General features: G+C 31.9%; 3 protein-coding genes across 18 annotated transcripts in view; 2 read left to right on the forward strand and 1 right to left on the reverse strand.

Moving 5' to 3' along the window:
- LOC106664712 (inositol-pentakisphosphate 2-kinase) overlaps positions 1 to 7,306 on the forward strand; it is a 30,312-nt gene extending 23,006 nt beyond the window's left edge. For all 6 annotated transcript variants that reach the window (XM_014390665.2, XM_014390662.2, XM_014390666.2 and 3 more), the window contains exons 3-11: positions 671 to 890; positions 999 to 1,125; positions 1,194 to 1,305; positions 1,367 to 1,425; positions 2,539 to 2,611; positions 5,909 to 6,006; positions 6,065 to 6,331; positions 6,398 to 6,544; positions 6,648 to 7,306. In XM_014390665.2, coding sequence (XP_014246151.1) covers positions 671 to 890; positions 999 to 1,125; positions 1,194 to 1,305; positions 1,367 to 1,425; positions 2,539 to 2,611; positions 5,909 to 6,006; positions 6,065 to 6,331; positions 6,398 to 6,544; positions 6,648 to 6,822 — 1,278 coding nt within the window. In that variant the 3' untranslated portion in view covers positions 6,823 to 7,306. The remainder of the gene's footprint in view (positions 1 to 670; positions 891 to 998; positions 1,126 to 1,193; positions 1,306 to 1,366; positions 1,426 to 2,538; positions 2,612 to 5,908; positions 6,007 to 6,064; positions 6,332 to 6,397; positions 6,545 to 6,647) is intronic.
- LOC106664713 (TWiK family of potassium channels protein 7-like) overlaps positions 1 to 15,113 on the reverse strand; it is a 67,349-nt gene extending 52,236 nt beyond the window's left edge. Inside the window, exons 1-4 of one of the 6 annotated variants that reach the window (XM_024228123.1) lie at positions 14,741 to 15,113; positions 10,927 to 11,383; positions 9,499 to 9,732; positions 9,030 to 9,234 (exon numbers count right to left, since the gene is read on the reverse strand). The gene's annotated coding sequence lies outside the window, so the exon portion shown is untranslated. Of the gene's footprint in view, positions 1 to 9,029; positions 9,235 to 9,498; positions 9,733 to 9,798; positions 10,040 to 10,926; positions 11,512 to 14,740 lie in introns of those variants that run through there. The other 5 variants (XM_024228120.1, XM_024228121.1, XM_024228126.1 and 2 more) reach the window with 5 other exon arrangements.
- Positions 12,504 to 27,688, forward strand: part of LOC106664710 (calcium-dependent secretion activator) — a 56,523-nt gene continuing 41,338 nt past the window's right edge. For 3 of the 6 annotated variants that reach the window (XM_014390653.2, XM_014390654.2, XM_014390656.2), the window contains exons 1-13: positions 12,504 to 14,711; positions 16,848 to 17,029; positions 17,246 to 17,384; positions 21,501 to 21,668; positions 21,741 to 21,916; positions 21,985 to 22,064; positions 22,777 to 22,928; positions 22,998 to 23,078; positions 23,169 to 23,338; positions 23,403 to 23,496; positions 23,652 to 23,773; positions 25,274 to 25,418; positions 27,035 to 27,141. In XM_014390653.2, the coding sequence (XP_014246139.1) occupies positions 16,854 to 17,029; positions 17,246 to 17,384; positions 21,501 to 21,668; positions 21,741 to 21,916; positions 21,985 to 22,064; positions 22,777 to 22,928; positions 22,998 to 23,078; positions 23,169 to 23,338; positions 23,403 to 23,496; positions 23,652 to 23,773; positions 25,274 to 25,418; positions 27,035 to 27,141 (1,610 nt within the window). In that variant the 5' untranslated portion in view covers positions 12,504 to 14,711; positions 16,848 to 16,853. The remainder of the gene's footprint in view (positions 14,712 to 16,847; positions 17,030 to 17,245; positions 17,385 to 21,500; positions 21,669 to 21,740; positions 21,917 to 21,984; positions 22,065 to 22,776; positions 22,929 to 22,997; positions 23,079 to 23,168; positions 23,339 to 23,402; positions 23,497 to 23,651; positions 23,774 to 25,273; positions 25,419 to 27,034; positions 27,142 to 27,688) is intronic. The other 3 variants (XM_014390657.2, XM_014390658.2, XM_014390659.2) reach the window with 1 other exon arrangement.

Below are 27,688 nucleotides of genomic sequence, written 5' to 3' on the forward strand. Positions count from 1 at the left end.
GTGGTTAAATAATAAATGAACACACTGCTCAAAAGTAGTTCAAAAAGTTTGCTTCTGGGAATGAGGTGATTAGATGAACCATCGTCTCGTAGACCTTCGGTCTTGAATGACAACGAATTGAACAAAGCTGTTGAACTTGTTTCACTCAAATGATATCTTTATTCTATCTATATTTATCTCGATCAGCATCAAGAGCTTGCTAGAATGTGCAACATAAGCGATGAAACTATTAGCTTATGTACAGATAACAGAAAATCACCAGTTGGCTGTCATCAAATGACTGTCCCATTGACGCGAAAACCAAGTATTCACCAACAAAAGTGTTTGGTGGAGGACGATGGGCATTGTGCGCTATTAAACTCCTGCCACGTGGTCAGACTATCACCGCAGAAATCTACTCAAACAAACTACAATGAGTATCTTTTGCCCTGGCTCAGAAATAAGCTGCTCTCGTGAACAGATGTTAACTTATTGTTTCATCACCAGATTTATATAAATTTAAGATAATGTCAAGCAAATAAAGATAAATAAATGAAAACTATTTCTTTACAATATAGTGAAATCAATATTATTTTTATTGTATTATTATTATAAACTAAATTTTAGTACTCAATTACTGATTTAAGTTTAATTAATTTCTATATATGTAATAATTTGTTTTTCATTTTAGGAGAAAATTATCCTTCGGATGCAAAAATGTGAATATGATATCATTGTTAACAAACGAGTGATTCAGCAGATGGAGTTGAAAATAATTACGGATTTAAAATTTTATAAATTTGTTATGCTACCTCTCCTTGGTAAAGCCTTTGTACAGCCACCTTTTTTAGCTAGGATATCTGATAAAGAAATTGCTGAATTGGATGCCAAATTGTACAACTTCCGTCCAAGTTAGTATTCACTAAAAAGTTTATTATAGTACAAACTTCACAGCATAAATGACCCGTAGTGGTTGAAGGTCATTAAAATAATAGTTCTTACATCTACATTGCTTTTAGGTTTTAGATTAAACAAAGGTGTTCGATTTAGCCTTTTAACTGGTCATCCTGATTACACGCATCTTCCACCCAGCCTCACGTATGAATATTTCCAAAGTGGCCTTCAATGTTCCAATTTACTTGCATTGTAAGTAAATAACAAGGCCAATCAAATATTGAGTTTTTGATATAAATAATTATCTAATTTTTGTTTAGGCATAATGAGTGTTTTACATATTGCATAGAAATTAAACCAAAACAGGGTTGGATTCCTTTGTGCGATAGAAATCATCCTAAATGTGCTTTCTGCTGTAACCAATATTTAAAAGTATGTAACCATTAATTACAGCCGCAATGATTCTCATTTTAATTTTCTTTTTTCATTACAGTATATGAAAAAACGTGTAAGGAAGATTAGTCAGTATTGCCCACTGGATTTGTTCTCAGGGTAAACATTTTCAATATGTATTTAATATTTTTTGTTTATAGCTGGCCATTCATGGCAAAGGTAGCCACACCGAAACACATAGGTTCATTTGACGTGCCTGAAATTTGAGGGGGCATTCATAACCCTTCCACAAGCCAGTCTGATCCAGTCCAGTGATTTGTTCGTTTATCATTAATGGACATCTTTTGTTACACTGCTGTTTGCTTATAAACAACAAAAACCTAAAAGGGGGTGATGCAAGCAGTGACTAGAACAGAAGCCGTAACACCCACGTGAATTAGATGAAAGAAAATGTTGAGTTCTTGATTCGTTTATATGTCTAACTCCAGTTCTGACCTGGCTGCCTTTTTCCCCCGATTCCCTGGCTCTCCTCTCTTCTCTTTAGGGAAAGCACGATATTTTCCAATGCTGGAGAGAGACTCAAGTGTTTATTTTAACCCTTTTTTGTAATAAAAGAACTAACAGGATTATCCCTGGTTTTGTTTATTGCTAATCCCTTCTCATAGATTTAAGATATCCATTTTTTAACGAATACCCTGGTTTAGTACAGTAGTTTTCATTTTTCTTACACTTGATTATATCCTTTTGTAACTTTACTGAAATAGAAAAGCCATAAAAAAGCAAGTATTTTTTGACAATGATACTGAAATTGTGGACATAAAATGGGCAGTCTTTTATTAAGAATCCATATTCCTTAAACCTAATTAAATGTAATATTTACGAGTGGATGGAGATTTCGCTCAAAGCTCATAAGGACGGACACTGTGCCAAAAAAGGTGGATTTCGCCAGTTACAAACATGCTGTGCCAAATATAGAAGTTTAGAGTGGTGCGATGGAGTTTGGTCTGGTTGAAAATTGGGTGCTCCAGGATTGCCTTTGATGTGGGTTTTTGGAGCGACAATGAAAGGCCAACTTAATATGACATCCAAATGCTTTTAATTCCATTTAACATTTGATAATGTCAACATGGTTTAATTATTGTTTCATCAACATTTTTCTATTTTACAAAAATATCAAAAAATTATAGTCTATTAAAAGTTTAAACAGAGAATTAAATTTCAAATTTTTAAGTTATACTCCTTGTTTAAGTAAATTTTATTTTATTTTTCCAGAAACATAAGCCGAATGAAGAAAGCTCTGAAAAATTTGTTAAAAACTCCACAAAATAATCTTAAAATTTTTGAGGTAAGTTAAATAAATTTCAAATCATGGATTATATTTAGAAATGTATACACTACACGTCTACATACTGTATTCATTGCATTTATAGATATAATAATTTTATAACTTTATAATAAGTTTATAACTTGTAAGTGGGGCCTAAAGATGAATATGGATGCTTTTTTGTATTCATTTTTTTTGTTTTTTGTTTTTAGGGTCAATAAAGTCTGTAGGGCAGTAGATTAATTTGATTGTGTTGCATCCATGTACACTGGGCAAAGTAAACTGTTTGGTTGTGGCTGTTGGTATGCTGGCTGTCCGTTCAACCGATTGCCTGTGATAGTTTGAATAGTAGAATATATTTATCACAAATACTCATTGGTTCAAAGGGGTTAAAGTTATTTTAAATGTTGGAAACCTTTATGTCAAAGATGCTGTATAGCCTGGTAATTCAAGAAGCTGGAACCAAACAACACTTAAGATGAGGGAAACAGACTCTTCAAAAGCATGTGACACTATATTTTTTATTTTTTTATTTTATGATAGATAATATTTTATTTACCAAATCTAATGTACCCAATTCACAAAACACATTTTTAAAAGTTAAATTAAATTTTTAACAATGACTAGGGGGCCTCTGCTTAGCTTGCCAACCCCAGGCAACTTTGCTATGTGACTCACTTTTTTGTCATTTCCCTCTCATCCCTTTGCAAAAAAGCTGCTGTGGGGCAGGCAACCTGGAGGTGGGCGAGCAGAGCCCCTACTAGTTTTATATAACCATATTTTTTAAATAAGTCAGAGAGTAACTCCACACAAATAAATTTAAAAACTTCCATTTCATGACTCCCAATTTTTGGCAGGCTCGTAGAAAAAATAACTTTTACACTACTCCAATGCTTTGTCAAAAACAATATTTTCTATGCATTTTTGTTTTAATTTGCATTCTATTTTATTGCCCATCATACAGCATAATTGTCCATGTGTAAATATTGTTTTTTTAATTTACAATCAAACCTATTTTCTCAAAACTTTGTCCTTCTGACTTACTGGGAATTGCAACTGTTTAAAAACAAAGAGCATTTCAGTATCTCCTCATGTATCTAAATATATTCGAGTGATGTACACAATATCTCCTTGTTTATTCCCAGTTAATATTTCATAGTGTAATACCGTCCTATCAATTTTTCTTATTATCAAATGGGTCCCCTTACACAAACCGTCTCCTGTGCATAAATTTCTCAATAGCATAACTATAAATCTTGCTTTTAAGTGCAGTTCTGCAGGAGCAAACCCGAAGGTGTCATTGATCAATTCAATGTTATACAGTAAATTTATGTTTTCATTGTGGGCTTTGTCACCAGCTAGGACTGAGCATGATCTATGGAAGCACACTTAACAATTTCCCCTTGTAGTTGATTCACAATAAGATGATTGATTTTTTTCACTTCATCATTTCTAGCTGCTAATATAACTCTATTACTCATTTCTTCCTCAGATAAAGCTAATGGATAAAACTCTTCAATTCTTAAATTATTGCATAACATTTCCTGGGGCATTTCAAGTTTTTTTTTATCATATTATTTCTGATATCTAATAACTAATTTGATAATTCAATGGAATTTCCATCTGCACGCATATTCTTAGACAATTTGAATTTCTAAAAGCTGTTACATAGCAAACTTAAGCATGCTTTATAAATTTGATTCCTGCCTCCTTTTTTTTAGGACTGTTAAAACCTGTCGAAAGTCACCACTCAGTATAAAAATTTTCTCAGCAAAAGCATGATTGTCATTAAAAACATCTCTAACAAACAAAAAATCTATTGATAGTTGCTAATGCAGTTGCAAATGCAGTTTGGGGAATCATCAATTATTCATCTTAGATGAAAATTTCTATTTCTTGCAGTACCTTTTTAATTTTACATGACCAGTTCAAACATACGTTACTTTGCAAATTGTTTAGTGAATTTTTTAAATATTCGATTGGTTTTAAATAGCTGTTTAATACTATATTAAAAAAAGTTAGAGTCCTCACGGAAAATCTTTCACAATTTTAATCCGAACAAAAAACATAAAGTTGCTAACTTCCAGATTAAAATAAGTACTGGTAGTAATTGTTTACAAATTTTAAATTAGGCTTATTTTATAGAAAAAACATTCCTATTTCCACGATGTATTATATGGTGTGGTTTCTTAAAATTTAAACTGAGAAAATAGTGAGAGAAGTGAAAAATTCTATTAAAATGTTGGGTTTACCCTCTCCCTATCTTTTTCTCTTTCTACACCAATTAAAATCTATGGTTTCTTCTCGCTATTATAAAGAGAAATAAATTAATATTCACAATATAATCACAAATCCCAATACACAAAATAACATGCTAATTTAACATCACAATCACTTTTGAGCTTTGGCATCATATCGGACAGCATGAGTTCTATCAAGTAGTAGTGCTATCAAATAGTGGTTTCACCCAAATGCAAAATGTGACAGCAGTCGTGGTGATATATGATCGTGAGTCTTTGCACAAAATTTTTTTTTTGTTGAGGACATTGCAGTATCCAAAATGGTACAGCAGTCAAGTATAGGGACTATCATGAGATCAAATTGACCAAAACTGAGGCCAAACTTTTTTTGAACAAACAATGGTTGGAGGGACGGCGGGAAAAGTATAAATCTCTCTTCTTCAACCCAGACCCATGGTTTTCTGAATTGGTAATGAATTTTTTCCCCAACAATATCTCGGATCCAAAAGAATCTCACCATGAAACAAAATTGCACAGAAACCTTAGAGCTTCTGCAAACTATGTGACATGTGATGACATTAAACATAGAGAGGTTCACTTTTGATTGTCTGGAGTACAAGGAAAGTTGGAAAGTTCTTTCGGATTGAGTGTACCAGTTGAGGGCGGTTAGCAAGTGCAGCAATGAGTGTTTGATTTTATTAATTTTTATTGTGTGCCTGAAGTGTTTAGTTCCAATCAAGATCCTTGTTATTATTGTTTCTAGAGTCTAAATGAGTTTTTCCTCACTTATCTTTGTATAAATATTTCTAATGGAGGTAGTTATAACAATGTTTCAATTGTTTTCATTGCCCCTGTGATACATAGGTTTGCTAGTCTTTGTATGCTGCCTTATGTTTGTTTTTGCTGAATTCACACCAGATGAGTGAACCATAGGATAATTTGGGTACATAGCCAATGGTCCATTTTCGGGTTGGGCACCCCAAGTAACTGGACCCAAAACAGAATGCTAATTTTAAGTTTACACCTTTCCCCAGTGGGATAATAAAGATAGATGTTTGAACTATTTATTTGTTTACAGAATGGTAATCTGATCTATAGTGAGGACAGCCTAAGAGACTATGTTGAAATTTTAAGAGCTATCTTGGAACCAGGCAGTGAAGAAGTGAATTCTGAAAGGTGTGATATTAATGTTTTGAGTGTTTTTCAAATTTTATTTTCTGCTGCTGTTTTACAGGCTGATTGAAAAGTGGAGTGCTCTATTACAAGAAGCTTTAACTAAGCGACTATCAGACGCTCCATCATACACATTTGTTCAAGATGGAAAAGAAAATGATACTAAAGACAACAGCGTTGGGATCCCGATGTCTTCCCCACTGGAAGGTATGATTCCAGCATGTGATTGGAATTCAGAACCGTTACCTGAAAATTGTGTTTTACAAAGGATCTTGTCAATACAAAAGTTGCAAAACACTAGTTTCAATAGTATATACAAATCATACTGGTATGTAATTAAATCATTTCATAACCAATGACAAAATATTTGTTTTTAAGTGTACAATTATTTTAGTGATAAGAAAGATTTTGAGGAAGATTATGCATATGTCGATAATTTATTGTGTGTAAAAAAATGCTGGGACCCCATTCAAAGATATTTATTAGCAACCACGGCTAAAGATTGTTCCATTTTTATTACTTTGCAGAGGTGTTCAAATAAGTAAGTAATAAACAAAGATAACAGTTGTTATATATTATATATCATGCAAATAAAATGTGTATTAGCATTGCATTAAATTTCTAATTGTTTAACATTATTTTAGAAACATTGACAACAACCTTCACTACGTTACAGACTTTGATGGAATAAGTTACAGAATAAATATTGGCATATCTGATCTTGATTCTAAACCATTGTCTTGTATAGAGAAGCACTACAGGAGAGACAGTGAAATTCTTTCAGCCATTCTGTTCTATGCAAACTCCAAAGTCATGTAAATTCATATAAAAATCAAAATATTTTGTTAATATTTTTGATAAAATATTTTTATTGTGTGACGAACTTTAAATTAAAATGTAACTTAAGTAACCGACTCGTTATTTATTCTCGAAAAATCAGATTTGTACTGTTTTTTGGCTGTGTATAAAAGTACAGTATAAATTTATTTGAATATTTATTATTTGCTAAACAGCTGGATTTTATTTTCTGACCTTCAGAAAATTACACGTAATTTTTTCAATATTTAAAATTTGTAATTATGTCTTTTCTCTTTTTTTAAATATTTTCTTTCATATTTTCCATTATGGATCATTTTTTATTGACATTTGCTAGGCCTTTTGGGAGGTGTTGATTATTTTTATAAAAGCAATCCATAACTTTTGCAACTTTTAAACATCTTTTGTATCTTAGTCATACGGGACATAAACAGCATGATTATTGCACAAAGGTTATGACATAGTTCAATTTTAATAAAGGGTACAAAAACAAGGACATAGCTATCTTGACGGATAGCCAGGCAGCCATCAGAGCATTAAACTAAAATGTTATTGGCCCAAGGTTGGTGCTCAGTTGCAAAATTATATTAAACAGATTAGGCATGCAAAACAAAATTGAACTCTACTGGATCCCAGGACACAAGGAGTAGATGGGAACAAGGAAGTGGATTCCCTTGCTAGAAAAGTGTATGCCACTGATAGGTCCTGAGCCTTTTTGGTGCATAAGGAGCATCTTAGGCAAGAAGACATGGCAAAAGTGAGGAAACTTCACTCACTGGACACAGACAATCCAAAAACCTCCTGGTGAAATTTGGAAAGGAAGGGACAATAGAATTCATCACAGTAAGCAGGAAAAACTACACGTAATGGAGCACAGTGGACCGTATGGACATTGAGGAAGATTGATATAAACCAATACGGTACATGCAGATTCTGCAAAGAAGCAGAGACACCAACACATCTACTAATAAGTCAACACAATAAACTTAGCTTCGGGAGGAAATGGTTTGTGATGTACAATGTAACCATAAAAGTTAAAAAGCCATTAAAACCGGGCCTAATAATAAAATTCCTTGATAATTGGGACTCATCAGTGAGCTACAGGGCAAGAGGACATACAATAGCTCTTAACCTTTTCGGGGCTTGTGATGAGTTAGGTTTTTTCCCCCATTTTAAGTGCTCCAGCTGGACTCTCATGGCATGTAGAAGACACCTTGGTAGTAAATGGATGACACCTTGCATGCACACCCTTCTTTTCCCATCCTCATCATTAATGAACCTCTCTTTTCTCCCCCTTCTGTTAACAATCTCGCTTCACTCTCAAACTTTAATGAAATTGCGGAACAATCTTCGGGAAAACCATTCAGCCACAATATCTCCATTGTGATACCACTTTAACAAAGAAGTAAAGTCCTTTTTTAAAAAAGATTGAACACCGCACTCACTCCATCATTCACCATTTCTAAGAATTAAAGTTTCTTCAATTTGTCCCATTGGAAATGTCTTATTTTCTTCTACCTTTGCCCCTGCCCTTTCCAACCCTCTACCCTTCCCTAACATGTAAGCTGTTGTCTTTCTGATTTTTCGCCTCCTGTCTGCCAAGTGCCCACAGTTTTAGTTTTACATCATTTACATTCATAGTATTTTTTTAAATATATTTTTGTTATCCTTATTTATATACTTTTTATATATACTCCTTACTTCTGTTGAAAATTGTAATATCTGAGGAATGTACTGTCAAAGTTTGAATTTCGTTACATGATGGGAGAATTGTAGTGGCCGAGACAGGCATTTAGGCAGGGGAAAGTGTTTTAGTGTCCTAAAATCAGACCCGAAAAGGTTAAAGGGCGCAGTACACTAAATCACCCTGAATTGACTAAATCTACAAAAGTTATAGATTGTATTTGTAAAAATATATACATTAAACAGGCCTTAAAGAGTGATAATTAAAAATATATAAAATTACATATGTATAATGAATTTTATAAATTTTCCAATGACTGACTTTTAAGTAATTAAGAATAGTATTAAATAATAATATTAATTTATTCAAAATTAATTTAATAATTTACATTAGATCAAAGAAGAAAACAAAACAGTAAATGTTATACATAAAATTTTAACATCTAAGTATTTTATGCATTACATTGAATTGGAGCTGCAACACAATAAAACTGTAAAACATATGTTTATATTTAATTTCAAAATACCTTATGTAATTAAATTAAATGTTGGGGACCACAGTGGTGAAGTGGTTGGGGCATCTGAGTTGTATTGCCATGCTAGTGGTCCTGGGTTCGAATCCCTTCAGGCCATGGATTTTTAAGTATGTATAATGTGGAGAAAGAATTGTAAAATGGTTTGACCCCTTGTCTTTGACATCCAATGGGTAGTTGGACCTTAAGCCCTCCTGTGCTACAGAAATTAAAAAAATAATTATTAACTGTTGTCACAATTGCACAAGTTAGTAGTTATAAAATTGCTGTTTTAAAATGTAAAAATGTTTTATTTGCAGTACAATTCTAATGGTTTTAACTTATTATCAGTTAATATTGAAGATTTACTGTCACATTTAATAGTACGAATAATTGTTGCGAAGAAAGTGGTTCATTTAAAATAAATTTTTGTGCCAGTGGCTTTAAACTAATACTAATATATTACTATTGTTATTCAACTTACTGATATAAAAGCTAAAGGTTGTTTTACCCTTTCATAGTTTCTTGAATGCTCTTTGAAATTCAGAGGGGGTAATTGTAATAAATAGCATGATTGTGTCATCCTGGTTGGCTGATTTTATATGGTTTTGGCTGTATCATGCAACATGTCAACTTCATTAGTTGGTCTGTGTGTTATTTTGACAGTTGCTCTGCTATACCAACATAGGGGCGCTATTTACAATGTAGACCCCCACAGCTAAAAAATAAGGCGAGTGTGAGCAGACTGAGATGATCGAAGAGGGTAAATAATCATATTGCAGACCTCACAACAACCTTACATAATGTAACCTTGATGTAACATTACTGAACAAAAAAAAAAAAAAAACTTGAAATAAAATAAATAAGGAAATAGTGACAACGAGCACTGATTACTCAGTATAGTATTAGATCACTCTAAGCAGTTTTATGGGCTCATGTGGATCTTGACAACTAAGCAAGGTGGTAAAAGATAGTATATTAAAATTTCTCGACAGTACTGTAATTATTCCAGTTAATGTATATATAATTTAAATGTTGTTAACTTATAATTTAAATGATAATCTAAATAAATTTTGTAAAGTAAAATTTCATTTACTAGGTGGTGACATGAATATACTATCATCTAAAAATAAAAATACTAATCATTATCTAAATGTATTACTTAAAAGTTTTTTAATCCTACTAGGAGGAATCATATTCTTGTATCGATCTTATTTTTATTAAAAATGCACTGCTCAGTTTAAATATTACTCTTAATTTAAGGAAAAATTTCTGGCCATTATCCAGTATCTGTTTAAATGTATGTTTACTCATGAATATTCTTTATCTCTGTATGGTCTCGATGAAAAACAAATTCAACTGTTATCTGTCAATGTTTTGACCTATTTTTCTTGATTCAAAATTTGAAACCATCTTCCAAAACTTAATTATATCAATTTGTAGATGTCTTTAAGATTGTTTTGCTGTGATGATGACCTTGAAATAGGTCAAAAGCTAGGCATATAACAACTGAATTTGTCTTTTCATTCAGACGATACTGAGATCTAAATTATTCATGAATATCCAGTATCTGCTTCATTAGTTAAAAAAAGATGTTTTAGAAGGCTAGAATAAGAGCAAAAATATTTTTTAGGGCTATTTATTTTTGTAAGATAAATGATTTGTTAAAAAATAATAATTGGATTTAAGTAACTAGATTAATGACCCAAACAAGGCTTTTGATGCGTTTAACACAATTTTAATGACCATTGTCAATCAGTGTACTTCAATTAATAAATTAAAAATAAAACTTGTACATTAATCACGGTAATGAATAAATGTAAATTATTCCATAAAACTAAAAAATCTAATCAATCAGAAATTGTCAAAATTATTAAAATATATATAATATAAATATAAACATTGAATATACCCATGTTATGTAGATGTTTTCTCAAATGCCAGTGACCAGTAGTCTTATCACTCCTCTGAGTGTAGCTTTCTCTAACTGTAGCAGTGAGTTTGCCACTCTCAATGAGGAACTTTTAGCATAATATTTTGGATGCTATAGCCTATGATTGTCAGGTTGATTCTGTATATGTAGATTTTTCCAAGGCCTTCGAAAAAATTGATCGTAACATACTTACATTAACATACATCATAACATTAAGAAGCTAGAAGCGAATGAAATATCTGGAAATCTACAGCTTTGGCTGCACAGTTATTTATCTGAATACACCCAAATAGTTAAATTGAATCTTTTAGATTTCTTCGCTTTTCTGTTTTATCTGGTGTCCACAAGGCTCCCATCTTGGTCCTTTTCTCTTTCTCCTCTTTATTAATGATATTCACCTTGCTTTACCTGGTACTGAGTTTCTTCTATTCGCTGACTACCTAAACATATATACAAAAATTTATTCTGGCATAGATTGCATTAATTTACAAAACACAAAATCTTTCCGACAGGTGTCAAAGTAACAAACTATTCTTAAATAATTCTAAATGTTTTAGTATCACTTTTTCTTACAAAAAATCTTCTATTTTCACTTATACAATTAATCCCAGCTTCTTAACCAGAGTAACTTGTATTAGACTCCTTGGTGTCATCTTTGATAGTTATTTTACCTTTAAGCTACATTTACAATAAATCAAAAATCACTCCTTTAAAATGCTTGGCTTCATCCAAAGTACCTATCAGTTCAAAATGTCCATCTATATAATTCACTTGTTCAACCTATTCTTGAATGTCTCAATCATCTGGAATCCGCATTACTACACTGATACAAAACTTCTTCAAACTGGTTAAAATAAATTACTTCATGCATTATATTTCAAAATAAATGTCACAATGATAAATCCTCTCATGCTCCCATTAAATCTTACTTCAATATTTCTGATCTTAGCTGCAGAAAAAGTATTTTGAGATTATTTTTATTGAATATTTTGGGATCGTGAGATGTGGTCTGGTGTGACGTAGGTTCAGAAAAACATTTTTTTTTATTATGCCAACGTTTCGATCTTTATTGAAATCATCTTCAGGCCCTATAATTTAAATTATACAAATATAACTATCATGTGAAAAAATGAATTTATACAATGATAGAAATTTTAGACTCAATCAAAGTATTTGTTCTCACTCAAAGTGTTTGTTTTCTGGGTAGATGTGTCATTACGATGTGTCGTGTTGAGAGTGCCAGTGAGATATTGATGTTTTTTGTTTATATGTATATGTTGGATTTTGAAAGGGTGTGGAAGGAAGTAGGGATAGCAATCCATTTTTATATGAGGAGTCGGCTTCTTTGAAGTGAAAGGAGCCGACAAAGGGAAAAAATGGGTAATGGTTTGGCCTGATTATCCTTTCAGGATTATATAGACGGGGATAATTAGGGAAAGGTAGGACAAACTGTTCAAGAATTAGACTATGTAGAAATGTTTGATGTGTGGAATGTAATGACTGTTTTATATTACAATTAATTGGTCAAGTGGACCACGAAATTAGTGAATTTAATTGTTTTATATGTTGTATTATATGTACGTTACTGATATTGAATTTGATTAATGATGCTGCAGCTGAGTATTATTACAGAGAATATTACACACAGAACAAAACAAACATAAATGTAACTTTTTAGAAATGGTTTACATCAACAGAGATAAACACAGCATCAATTACAGGACAGACGCACCTAAAATCAGTCGCAGTTACGCTAATATCATTAATAAAATTCTTTGATCAAATACTACTCTGGCAGATTTTAGGTGGGTGGTATGTTTGGTAAGAGTTGAGTCGTGGCGATTGTTGGGGGGAGGGGATTGGTCCTATTGTTCTTTTCTGGCTCGCAACCGAAAGAAGCTAGCTTATTTCTAAAATACTTTCTTTCTTAGCTTTAATGCTGTTCTTAATCTAATTCTGCAAATCTCAGTCTTCATGGATTCCCAGAGTCTGGTTTGACCGCTGGATGCTATGGTGCCTGATGCTCCACAAACCCTCACTGATCAATCAGCTATGCTGTTGCCACATATCCAGATGGTCGCCTGCTTATCCTGTCAGTTCTGATATAACATCATGGTATTCAATGATTAAATTTTATGTGAGATTAAGAATGGATATTAGTAAACTAACATGACATTCACCAGTTATAAAACAATCAGAAATGTAAGCGGTGAATGATTTTATTAATCAAGCAGGTAAGAAAGACATTTAAAAAAAATTCCTTTCTGTTTCTTTATTTCGCCAATAACATGATACCAGTAGTCGCTTTTGACGAGCAAAGCCTGCATTTTCAATTTTCCAGGTATCATAGTTATCCTTGTGAAGTGGTTCAGTGGGGAGAAGACATATTGACACACAAATGAAAAATAGAATTAAGAAAACGTAAAAAGTAAAGCGCAAATCCGAGTCTTAAGGACTATACACGTGGCCAAATGCGAAGGTTCCCAAAGCCTGTTCTAGCACGCTGGTCCTATAACCTGTTCGATGTACGAAAGAAAAACAGGTTTTTATGAATCCAGTACTTCGAATTACAGAATACATTTACGATAGTAATCGCTATATACATGATTTGGATAAAACAATATCACAAGTTAATTATGGGAATATAAAACATGGAGTTATTCAAGGTTCGCAAGGTACGAACACAAGAGGTTAGCTTGTTAACATAATTAACAGCCCACAACGCCACTAGCATAGTCCGGTGGTCCGCTCACTAGGGTCGAGTCGCCAACCATGCTATGCTTCTTCCAACAGTTTGATTGCTCATGTTTTGGGATTATACAACAAATGCCAAATCCGGTTCCTTCCATGTGTATTGGAGCCATCTGTATACCATATCATTGTATCTGATGTTCTCCTGAATTCTTCTCCTTTATAGTCTGTTGAGACTTTGTTATAGACTGTCGTAAAAAGAGTCTCTAGGATCAAGTAGTCTTTCTCCATTTCTAAGTTTCATTTGTGTTCATTACATGACACAGAACAGGTCATACACGATTGACACTAATGTTTCAAGGTAGTGTATGCTCCTTACATGCACCATATATTCCATATTTTATGCAATCTTGTCGAACGTGAATGGGGTATTGTTTAAAGTGGAATTGACGAAGTTTTTGAATTTTCTTTCTCTTTTTTTTTGTACGCTCAGTGATAGCGGCCAGTTTGGCTTAAGAAACAGTGGCGGTGCCAATATTTCAAGTAGCAAATTAAATGTGTGACGTACTTCGTTTTTGCCGCATTAGTTTGCTGCATTTCACATTATGTAATGTTTCTCAATTATTTTCAAAATTTTTCAAACATTTGAACTATTTAACCGGATGAGGGTGAAATTTCCCACGTGGCCCGACACGTTTCATCCTGCTCGGTTAGGCTTAAATATAAAATTGAAACAATATGTTAAGACGGAAATGCCACGAGCGGGGAGGTTACTGCAAGATTGAAGACCTTTTTTCCTATAGCTATTCTACTCGACCTTTTATTATTTTATTTTAGTAGAAATTCCTTATATTTTATTACTATATTCGATGTTACGAAACGTTTAGTGAATATGCGTGCCTATTTAGAATAATATTTACAAATAGCTTTACAAATAAAAGTAATACTAGTTAATAAACCATATGGTCGAATCTTTAATTATGATATAAAACGTTCGAAAAACAGAAGTATAGTACAATAATAATCAACTCGTTTAACAAATAATAAAGGAACAAAAAGACTTATAAAGCCTGGTAAGTATCTTATTATAATAGATATTTACACTTATTTCATTTTAAGTAGTCCATCTGAAAGAATGTGTTTGTTTCCCCGAGATTGGAAAGGACTTTGGACCCATTATTTCGCCATCAGTAATACATCGTAGAGTTCTGTTGGTACGAAATTTATGGTACTCGTCCACAGTTAAATCAACAAAATAACACCAAAGTTAAAAAATCGATATATTTGTATTTCCTATATCAATGTCTTTAGTTAATTAAAATTCTATTATATTTTTATCGAATTAGAAACCCTAGTTTTTTAACGATCGATTAGCTGATCACTTATTACTGATTTATGTCAGTTTAAATCTGCACATGTACGTACATACACACAAATACAAGTTGAGCTTGTCACTTCTCACAGTCCACCTCCCAGGTTTTTTTAATTTTTAAAAAATTACCACAGGTGATGGCAGTCTTGGTGATGGTTTTATCTGACCGGTCACAGATTTCGGCCCCCAGGGGTTATAAACATCTAGGTCAATTCCCCAATACAGTCAGTTACTAAATCCATTTACTCTCAACACACGCTAGAGACACAGAACTGTCAGTACTATATACAGTAAAACAACCAGTTTTTTTTCCCCAAGAAGGGGTACTAAATACTGCTGTGCTCAAGCACAATTTTCATATCGGTTGGCATTCCTACACGCTCCTTTTATGGAGCCAAGGAATGGCTCCCTTCAATGCATCTACTCTCTCTGCATGGAGTTTGGCCCAATAGTCCTTGTGTCAACCTGGCATGGCCTATTCTCAATCAGGTGATTATGACCTTTCTTCCACAAGTCAGGTATGACTTAAAATACATTAACCGAACAAATGTTTTTATTCAAACTCTCAGAACGTTTTTAAACACTTCAGTAGGTGGAAGGCACCTACAATGTTGTACACAACATGAAACGCATTATAAGACAAGCTTTAACAAAAGATGTTAATTATTTAATTTTTATCATTCACTCGTGGTGGAGTACTCAACATTCCTCTGTCACTCTTTACACCTATTCTATAATAACTAACCTAATTGAGGGTCAATGGGTACTCAATATTCTGCCATGGATCCACACACTACACATTCACACTTTTAAATACATCCACTCTCTACACAAACTTGGGAACACAAAATTATCAGTATTATATACAATGAAACAACCATTTAAAGAATAAAAAAAAAGACTGGATTAATATTTCAAACCGTTCCTGTTATTTCATTGTCTTTTCTAATTAAAGCTATCAACCCTCTTACACTACACATTTACATCAATAGTCACATTCACTCTCAACGCACTGTAATGCTCACTGCCGTGCATCAGATGGCTTTGAACCTCAGTCTTATTCATCCAGCCGCTGAGGTTGGGCTCCAGGGGCTACAAAGCTAGCCCCCAATGCAATCAGTTCCCAAATCCAATTACACTCTCATTAACTCTTGAAAACATTCTGGCCTATTTAGAGCAGAAATTGGTTGTAAGAACATCCAAGGGTCTTAAGAAGTTGGTTCTTATAGCCAACAATTTTTATATCAGGTAGTTAACTGTAAAATGCTTGGGATGCAGATACATATCATGTATGTACTCTTATGGACATAGAAATGAAAATAATGTTTAAGGGCTAACAACAAACATACAAACAAACCAAAAACTGATCCTTAAATTTATTGTTCTGACATCGAAATGGTTAAATACAAATTTTTACTAGCATTGCCAAATATTAGTATGTATTAAACATAGTGTACATTAAATTTATTTATGATGCATGGTGTTGCAGTTGTGATGAATCCATACCACATTATTGTGTAATAAAATGAAAAAAAGATAAAATTACAATAATATGTATATGGGTGATATCAAAATCATTGGTTTACTGAAAGAATCGTCATTTTTCCCCATTTCCTCCGTGGCTCAGAGAATTATGGTTATTATTTTTATTACTTTTTAGGGAATTTTAACAGGGAGTTATTGTTGGTTGTTATTATTATTTAAAATGCTTTGGAGGATATATCGTAGTCTGCAATTGAGCCACATTCAATTGATAATGTTCATATGAAACTTTTGTGTAGTTTTAAGAACTATTATCAGAATTATCCTTGAACTTTTTTCTCTCTCAATTTTTAAGTAAAAAATGATAGATCCAAGTTCATCAGAGGAGGAAAGTGAGGAGGAACAACACCATCACCACCATCAAGATGATCATAGGCATCATGGTCAACAACATTCATCACATGGTTCACATCACCATCATCACACTCAAGAATCATCTAATCTTGATGTTCCTCATGCTAATCAGCCTCTTCCACGGTTGGTATTTTATTTGAATTTGTGAAAATTTGTTGAAATTTATTAGCTGCCTCAATTGAAAATATGTATAAATATTTTTGGTTACTTTTACATTGAAAAAATTGTAATATTTAGTTTTTGTTTGTTGTTGCACATACTTGTTAAGTTTAGTTAATAACAACACAACTAGTAATCTTGAACAAATTATAAGTTTGTTAACACCCCAATTTTTTTCAGGTCACTCTCACCTGGCAGTACATCTACAGACACTGTTAGTCTTAGTGGAACAACTAATGCATCAAGATCTAACTCACTACCTCGCCCTACAAGTCCCAGTCCTTCAGTTGTTAGTGAAAAAGCTGAAGCAGAGCTGCAGGTTTTTTCATTTTTCAATCAAGTTCTTAAAAATAAGCTTTTTTATTATGAAATTCTAGTCACATTGACTGAACCACTTTAAAAATGTTTTTAATTTCGTTAATTTATTATTATCAATGCAAGCATACAGTTGGATGTAAATGTTTAGCTAGGGATTTTTGTTTTTCTTTTGCATGACTTCCTTCTGTACATTTTGTGCATGGGTAATACAGTTAGACATAATGTGCACATTAAACTACTTTATCACTGCCATACTAGGTAAATATGTTTTCTTTCTCCAAAAATAAACACAAATTTATACTGGATTGAATAATTTGTTTGGTTAGATTTTATTATGCTTGAATATTCAAGATTATAGTGCTCTCATAGTAATGTGAATGAACTGCGATAGGGGAGTTATAATAATAATAAAAAATACAAACATGCTTAACTCATTGCCTCTTCCTCTTTTCAGTCATTTTTAAGCAGTACGTATATTACACTTAACACTAGAAAAATTGTAGACTTCTTGAAAATTCGCATAGTCTAAGGTAATTTTGGTCTTTTGCATAAACCTTCTCGCTCACTCACTTTCTCTCTTACTAAGTCACTCACTCAATAACACACGCTCTCTCACACACTTTCTCTCTCACTCTCCTTCTCCTTCTCCTGCTCACTTTCCCCCTCTGTCTCTATCTATCTAATCTTCACTTTTACACGGAAAAGAAAGCTAGATCACATGAAAGTAATCAAACTAAACAACACTGTGATAGAAATCAAAAATGAAGTCAAATATCTGGGCATCACACTAGAAAAAACACTAAAGTTTAAAAAACATATCAGCTCTATCATTACAAAGGCGACACGAGCTCTGATGGTGTGCAGAAGAATGGCAGGAAGAAACTGGGGATGTAGACCAGAAACCCTGTTATGGATGTACACNATGTGCTTTAAGCAGAGCACAGGGGATACAATAGCTCTTAAAGGGCGCAGTATACCATACCCTGAATTATTACATCTATCTATCTATCTATCTAATCTTTCTGTCTCTCTCTCTCTCTCTCTCTCTCTCTCTCTCTCTCTCTCTCTCCATCTCTCTATCTCTATATCTATCTCTCTTTCTCTCTCACCCTCTCCCCTCCTCTCAAATAATTTTTCGTTTGTTTCCTTCAAAATTTTCCTGAATTTTTTTCTTGTTCATATTACTGGAATGTTTGGAGTACCAAAGTTTGGATTAGGCAGAAAGCACTGTATTTACCTATTAAGTTCTATTTTTTGGGATGCAAGGAGACCCCTTTTATATTTCTTATCTACCAAAAGTTCTTATAAAAATCTACTAAGCATTTATTGGCATTGTGAGATCACGTGTTGAGGTAAGCAAGGTGGTGAATTTATAGTTTGATCAGAGACAATACAATATCTCACAATGTAACAAAATCAATAATCTTACAGTTAATTAAGGTTTTCAGTTGAGATAAAAAGTCAATGGCACTGCCATTGACGCAATGCCATTGACTTTTTTATCTCAACTGAAAACCATAATTAATTGTAAGATATTAATTGGTCAAGTGGACCACGAAATTAGTGAATTGGAAAATCAGTAATGTTACATAAACAAAAGGTATGTTCAAAAAATCAGAAACTAACACTAACATACGATGTAACAAACAATAACTTCAAATTAAACACACTTTAATATTAAAACAAAACGCATTACAAAAACTACCAAGAAATTTTAATCATAATGCGCTGCCAAAAAGACATTTTTTTACATAAAATACAAAAATTTTACCATACAAAAAAAGACAAGAAGAACTTCACTTACTTTTTGGATGGTTCTACTCACAAACTGGTTTTAACAGCTATCCAGATCATGTATGACACGTGTTTGTACATTTCAGCCTGATAATGAGCATTTTTTGATGCTCGAAATGTGGATAGCTGTGGATCCTTACAAAAAAGTGAATCGATGTACTCACCCCACCTCAATTAGTTTTACTTACTTAAACTTAATATTAGTGCCAACCTCAATGACTGACTCCGTAGACAAACAACAAAACAATGCAAACAATAAATATAACAAATACAAAACACTAAAAAAGAAAAACCTTTGGCATTAAATGCTACAAATCTAGTCAGAATAGTTTGGTTGTTGATCTGAGATTCGATACTTGGTTGTTCTATGGGTGCCTCAACAAGTGCCGATTAGTTTAAAATTTCCATACTAGTGTAGTAGTTCAGTAAATGTAGTAGTTCAATAAGTGTAAGAATATATTTTTTCTCCATCTTCTTTTTTAACTTTTTTATTTATGCATTTCATGAAATTTATTTTTTTAACCGAAAATAGCGTTATACCCACGTTTATGTATTATCTCTATATTTAATAATCTGGAAAAATAGATGGCTGTGAATATATAATGTTACTAGTACTTTTAATGAAATATGAAAATATTATTCAATCCTATTTAGCTTTTTTATTTTGGCTATAGCTTTGCTTATTGTGTTTCTTTACATATATTTATGTATTTTCTAGCACAATTAGTTTCTTAAATTGTATACTATCGCATACACAATATAATAATGCTTAAGCATTGTTTTTTACACAGCAATATTTTATTTTTTTATTGTAATTGTCATTAATTGTTTTATTAGTTATATTTTTGTTAATTGTGTAAATTATTTATTTTTACCAGAAAGTGTATTATTTTGTCAATAATATATTTTTATTTTTTATCACCATTTTCTTTTTTTTCACCATCATTTATTATTTAAGTTATGAATGTTTTGCAGAGCACCAGCATTAAAACGCTTCATACCTTTATGTTATTTATGCTATTTTTGTTACATTTTATTTCACAAAATGCACTGAAAATGTTTTCTTGTTATATCAAATAAGGTAAGAGATATACAAAAGTTTGTTATAAAATACAAACCTGCTTTTTCCAAGGGTTGAAACATATTAGTTTCTGCCCTATTTGTCCTACCTTGGCATGAAAAATTGTCTATACAGAGTTGCCTTTCTAATTTAATTTTAATTATTTATTTTTTTAAACTGAAATCGATGTGAGTGGTGGGTAATTGGTGAAGATTTTCATAGCTGGAATACCCTGCTAACAAGGGAAGGGCTACAGACATGGGATCACCGATTTTAATGAACTATTTTTACTGAACTATGAACAGAAAAAAATGCTAGATGCATGCCCTAGTGTTCTTGGCAATGAGCTCTATGGGATGATAGAAAAATACAATGTACTTAAATATATTTTAAGTAATTTAAAGTAAAATGCAATAAGTCAAATAAAAAGTTAAAAACATAAAGAACACTTCCAGTAAAGTAGATTTAAAAATGTGTAACAATTTGGATCCATTTTAAACACCCTTTAAAGCCGTTAGGTAGTTTAAAAACTTGTTTAACAATTTGTAAACATTTTATTTAAGCATGCTTCAAAATACTCTCTTAAGTATGAATTTTTATAGCAATAAAAAATTGACATTTTTGGGCTGGATAATCTAGGGCCATTTTTCTCCAATATCCACTGTTCCACTTAGTATTCTTAAAAATTACATTTTGGATTTTATCCAAAGTCCGTGTTATTACAAACGTTGAAAAGCTGAATTTATCTTTTTGCAGTCAACAGCTTTTAGATTTAATGTCACTATTTTAATTTATCTACGAAGGCCAAGTTTGTGCCATTATATGTAGTTTATAGGGTTCTAAACAACTATAAATCAATAAAGTTGTTTCAAAGTTACCACTTATCACCATTATTGTGAATTTTGAAAAATGTATGAGGCAGAAAAATTTGAGAAAAAATATCTTTTGATTTTCCCAAAAATTTGTGTTCTGTTTTTACCCACAAAACTAATATCAACTCTGTTTCTTTCTAAAAAAATAAGTTGTCATTTTTAATGCAATTAATTAAAAGTACAAAAAATCTTTAAATTTAAAGCCAACCATCTAAATTTAAAATTTTATTAGAAACAATTTTGAAAGTTGCACAAAACACAGGTACTGTTAAAAAAATTTCAGAAAGTCAACCATAAAAAGTTTTGTAGCAAAGCCCTTTAATTTTCACTCAGATCTCTGCTCGGTACAATCCTTGGAATTAATAAAAATACAAAATAACTGTTTTTAAAGGACAAACAAGAAAGAGAAGAAGAAGAGAGGAAAAGAAAGTTGCAGTTATATGTTTTTGTATCAAGGTGCATTGCATATCCCTTCAATGCAAAACAGCCTAACGATATGACAAAGCGTCAGCCCAAAATAACAAAGCAGCAGCTAGAGATAATTCAAGGAAGGTTTCAGGTAGTACTTAAACTTAATTCTAGCTTTTATTTTAATCCTACAAGAAATTTCCTACAAATAAATATGTTTTAGAGTTTCCTCAAAGGTGAAACTCAAATTATGGCTGATGAAGCTTTTCAAAATGCTGTACAAAGCTATTATGATGTTTTTTTACGTTCAGAGAGGGTTTTAAAAATGGTGCAATCAGGAGCTTGCTCTCAGTTTGATTTTCGTGAAGTTTTTAGGAATAATATAGAAAAAAGAGTCAGGTAATTTTGTAAACTTGAATTTTATAGTCTTAATTGTTGAAAAATATATTCTTTGCTTTTGTGTTAAGATCTCTTCCAGAAATTGATGGTATTAGCAAAGAAACAGTTCTTGCCTCATGGATGGCTAAATTTGACTGCATATTTAAAGGTAATAGCATTGAAAATATATTTAAAAAAATGTAGATTTTTAAATATTTTTAACAAATATGTTCAATTACTAGTTTTAAATAAACATATAAATATTGTTAATTAAATATGTATAGTTAGACAAATTTTACGATTTTACTTACACATTCTAATTTATATTCAATTAAGTTTATTGGTCACTGTTCAAAGTTTAAACTGTTTAAGAGTCAGTTTAATGTTCAGTCATCTTGCCTGCATCACTGAAATTGAAAATAACATTTGAATGTTAACTTCATTTTGAATCAATTTCAAGCAGTGTGCATTCACTTATTTTACGCATTTTATGAGTTGCCTTGTCTGCCCTGGTATCAAGCTTAATTTCATACAATTAGCATGCACTATCTATCTGTTTTGAAGTCATAAGAAAGTAAATATTTTATAATTTACAGTAAAAATGAAACACATTTTGTTTATGAACTGATTATTACTTGCATTATCCTCTTGGTATTACATGTTGTAACCACCTAATTCACCTATGGAAATAGAAAAACCACACAAACTTTTCTGGTTACCTTGTACTTTACTTAATTTAAATCTTAACAAACTGGGGACCTTATCAAACTTAATTCCACAAGGAAAATGTATGATTTATGAACAGCAGAAGTGTTACAAAAATATTTGATGTGTATTGACCAACATAACTTGTTTGTATTGGTTACTTGAAATTGTTTTAGTAACTGATGATGATTCAAAAAGACCATCGCGAATGCAGCAACAAATACTGAATAGTGAGTCGATTCTGTCGAAAGATCAACTGTACGATATGTTTCAACAAATTCTAGGAATCAAAAAATTTGAGCATCAACTTTTGTTTAATGCGCTACAGGTAAATTGTATAAAATATTGTGATAAATAATTAAATTCAAATATATACTTATACAAATTCTATTTAAAGCTTGACTCTGCTGATGAACAAGCTGCAGCCATTCGAAGGGAATTGGATGGCAGAATGCAAAAAGTTTCTGAAATGGAAAAGGTAATTATGAGTCCTAAAAAAAGAAAAACAGTAAGAAGAAAGAAGAAAAACCCAACAAAATTTAACATTCAATGTTCTCTGATTTTCTAGAACCGTAAACTTATGCCAAAATTTGTTTTGAAAGAAATGGAGTCTTTGTACATAGAAGAATTGAAGTCGTCGATTAATCTCTTGATGGCAAATTTGGAATCACTACCAGTATCTAAAGGAACTATTGACTCAAAGTACGGCCTACAAAAACTAAAACGATATAACCATAGGTATGTAAAAAAATAATTTCTTAAATAAAATATGTGGTGAATTAATCAATATGTTTGTTTTAAGATCTCAAGGCTCATTAGCTAAGCTAGAAGGAGATTCAGCTGACAATGACACCCAACTTACAAAATTAGATGTTGTTCTCACCTTTCAACTGGAGGTAAATCAGCTTTCTATTTATTTTTTACATATAAAACTGTATGCCAGTTTATAACTTTTTTAAGGTTAACATATTGTTTAACCTTTTTACAACTGTTTTTCTATATTTCTGAGTGGATTGTCAATCTATTTACTCTTGGTGTGTAAATATTTCAGGTAGTAGTTATGGAGGTGAAAGGACTAAAATCATTAGCTCCTAACAGAATAGTTTACTGTACAATGGAAGTGGAAGGAGGTGAAAAATTACAAACTGATCAGGCAGAGGCATCAAAACCGATGTATGTTATAGCTAGGTTAAAATACTTTAATGGTTGTATATATTTCATAAGTCTTTATTGTACCATGCATACTGTTATGTCAACCATTATAATTTTAATTAATGTGAAATGGGTCAATAAGCAGGTAGGAGGAAATAAAATTATCTGAAAAGATGCTGGTGTGAAGGGGTGCATATTTATATTTTTATCTTATGTTTGAGTTTCTCTTTGTTGCTTTGTTTCTCTTTTAAATTTGACATTTTTTAAATTTTATTGAATAAAAAGAGTCAAAACTTTATTATATGCAAACCAACATACCAGAACGTGTATGATGCTTCAAACCAAATCAAATCAACTGTCCAACATATAATAAATAACTTATCCATTAAAGTATAAGAAATTACATTCAAGTATTACAACGCTTTATAAGTTTTAGGCTGGTTTCACACTGGAACCAACTATGTTTGTCTGCGCTGGACAACTTAATCATGTGAGCTCTAACATTGGAACACACTTGTCAAAGCTGTTTGTCCATCTGTAGTTTGTTTCGTTGTGGTTGGTATGAATTTGGAATGATTTTTTCAAATTCTTTAGTTTTTTTAGAATTTTCTTGAATTGTAAAATTTACTTTTCTGTGTATGAAAAATCTGAACAACTTCAAATCAAAAAATTCACTAAGACCTTGCATCCTTGAAAGTAGAAATCTGTGAAAAGTGTGAATTTGCTTGAAAACATGAAGATGATCCAAACACAAGCTGATGAGAGCCCTCGTCTATTGTGCCTCTCTAGTTCATCAGAAATATTGCATATAGTTGCGGGAAATGAATGGATCAAAAATAGTTCAGATTTTCATTGTGAATTGATGCATACAGGTACTCTTAGTCTGCCATAGAGGGCATGCTCTGTAAAAAATTCTCATTCATGAGAGGATATATTCATGGGACCATCAGGAAAATAATACACATGAATGTGCAGACATTTTTTATGGCACTTCTTGTCAAGAATAAATATATAAATAATTTATATTGAGTTCTATAAGTTTTGTAAACCGATTATGTAAGCTTTAATTCAATGAATATATACAGTAAAATTAAAATAATAATACAAATGATAATAAAAGTGAAAATTTGTAAAATTCTATTTTTCTTAGAATTGACGCCTTAGAATGTCTGTTGAATGCAAAACATTCCAGTTTGCTGGTATCGATTCGTAGATAAAACAAAACTGACTTATGCACAATTAAGTTGGTTCCAGTGTGAGAGGGCTAATTCCATTCCCTAGGTTTGGAATCTTTATGTGATGTTGGGCATATATAAATGTTCAGGAATCGGTCGTTATCGGTTCCTGTGTGAGAGCAACCTTATTGAAGTAACAAAAAAATTAATTAATTACACAGCATTAATACAGCTTGCTCTGAAATAATAACTGTATGATATTAGTAGTTTACTATTTAGATAATAATTATTATGCTACCTTATAGTAGTCCAATATTTAGTAATCTAATTTTGTTCAATTTATCAGGTGGGATACTCAGGGAGATTTTTCTTCGACACATCCCTTACCAGCAGTAAAAGTGAAATTGTATACAGAGAATCCAGCAATTTTAGCACTCGAGGATAAGGAATTGGGAAAGGTCATATTACATCCAACTCCTCTATCATCAAAGGTAAAATAATAATGCCTAAAAATGTTTAGATGTTAAGGTAGATGAAAATTTTTTTTACTAGTTTTCTATATGGTTAAGAACGGTTTGTTCAATAATTTCCAACATAAAAGTTAAACTTTTTCTTTGATTTAATATCACTAACCTACATAGTAATAAAATTGCATTTAATTGTAAAATAAACAAAAGGCAAAACCAGGTAAACAGCACGAAGTAGAAAGGGAAACAGCAAAATATTTTTGTCATATTTTAATTTGACCACTTGACAAAATTTGGGTTTTGGCAGACCCAGTTGATAAGAGATGGTCAACAAGTTGCAGGTTCATCACTTCACATACCTCACAATTTACATTTCTCAATAATTTTCTTATTATGTTAAACCGGCACAGGGTCACTTGTGGGAAAAAGGTTGCCTAGCATGGGTTCCTGGGCACATTGGTATAACCGGGAATGAAGAAGTAGATAAGATTTAAAAAGAATGATTGCTTATGCAATAAAAAATGAATGGAGAATCCACTGAGAAGAAAGAAACACACCCAAATTATACCATCGTAAAAAAGACATAAGTCACTGGCTTGTGGAAACTGTCTAGAAGGGAAAAGGTCATATTTATCATGTTGCATATAGGTTATACCAATATCACACACACCTTCTAATGGAGGGTGAAACCACGTAGGTGCTTGTTGTGGAGAACTTACCATATTAGAGCACATAATGCAAATAACTAAATTTGGAAAGAAAGGACAATATCCCAAATGATCTAACCGTGCCCTAGGCGCATGGCAGCAGGCACAGATCGCTGATCTAGTATCTCAGGGCTATAGATATCTTTAATTGTACATATAACTTTGTACTTTCATGTATGTGATATGTGTTATTGGAACAAACGTATTTATTTTCATGAATGGAGAGGCTTATCCCTAATTACCTTGAGGAATATAAGGTACTCTGGGGTAGTGTGAATGGATGGGCTTATCCATAAATACCCCAAGGAATATTGAGTCATCTGGGGGGTAGTATGAATGAATTGTGGCGTGTGGATGTAATTTATTGGGTTAATTGAAGGGGCTTATCTATAAATACCCTGAGAAATATCGAGTAATCTGGGGTAGTGTGAATGAAGTCTGGTATGCGAATGTAATTTATTAGCATGTGGAAGCTTATCCCCAATGAGTCTGAGGAATATCAAATAGTTTGTGGTTGAGTGAATGCTAACCAAACTATAATGTTTTGTTTATTACGTTTTGTGCTTGTGTTTGTTATTTGTGTTATTTTATCCACAATTGGCGAGGCCCTGAAGTACAGAGAGGTTAACTTAGGATAAACAAAAGAGAATCAGTACTGTTGTATAATATAACATTATAAATTGGCTGTAGAAACATTAAAACATTAGAAAGATTAAAACGTGAGAAAGACAGGAAAAGAAGAAGAAAAAAAAAGATATTTAGGGCAGTATCAATTATGGTCATATGATTTGTTAAAAAGTAAGTGTTCTGTTTGTACACAACTTACTAAGTTAATTTGACACAAATGTTTATATAAGTTGTATTTCTTAAGTGTTGTAAATTGACAATTATATATATATATATTTTTTTTCATAGTGATTAATATGTTTTTAGGTTCCTGAGTGGCACAAGATGATAGTACCCAAAAGTTGTGCTGATCAAGATCTTAGAATTAAAATTGCATGTCGCATGGATAAGCCATTGAATATGAAACATTGCGGGTAAGCAGTTAAACTTGTTTTAAATATGTTTTCCTAAATTATAGGATAAAAATGTAAAGATGTCTCAAAAATGATTTAATTTCCTATAAAAAATTATATAATATTACTGAATTAACAAATATTTACAACTTGAATTCACACTTCGAAGAAAAAAATTTCTTATAGTACAATCGAGGATCGAAATATATATTGAGGTAGTTTCTATTTAAACCCAGTTTAGTATAACTATCTCTTCACAGTCTTCCATACTACTGTTTTTTTTATATTATTATTATTATTATTTAGTATAGATTGTTTTACTGATTATATTAATATTGCTTTTATATTAGCTCAGATACTGTAAAAATGCATGAAAAATTAGTCTGGACTTATCGGCAATCACATAACACATAAAATAACATAAAACAGTATTAACTTATTTATTGAAATACATTTAAACTGGGAACAACTCTTGTTTGTAAATGATTTCAAAATATTACTGAAGAAGGCACTTGTTTGTTTTTGAAAATTTTGGCTTTACAATACTTTTTGTCATATTTTCAACTAA

This window comes from Cimex lectularius, unplaced genomic scaffold (genome assembly GCF_000648675.2).
Source record: "Cimex lectularius strain Harlan isolate CLEC.00 unplaced genomic scaffold, Clec_2.1 scaffold234, whole genome shotgun sequence".
NCBI lineage: Eukaryota > Metazoa > Arthropoda > Insecta > Hemiptera > Cimicidae > Cimex > Cimex lectularius.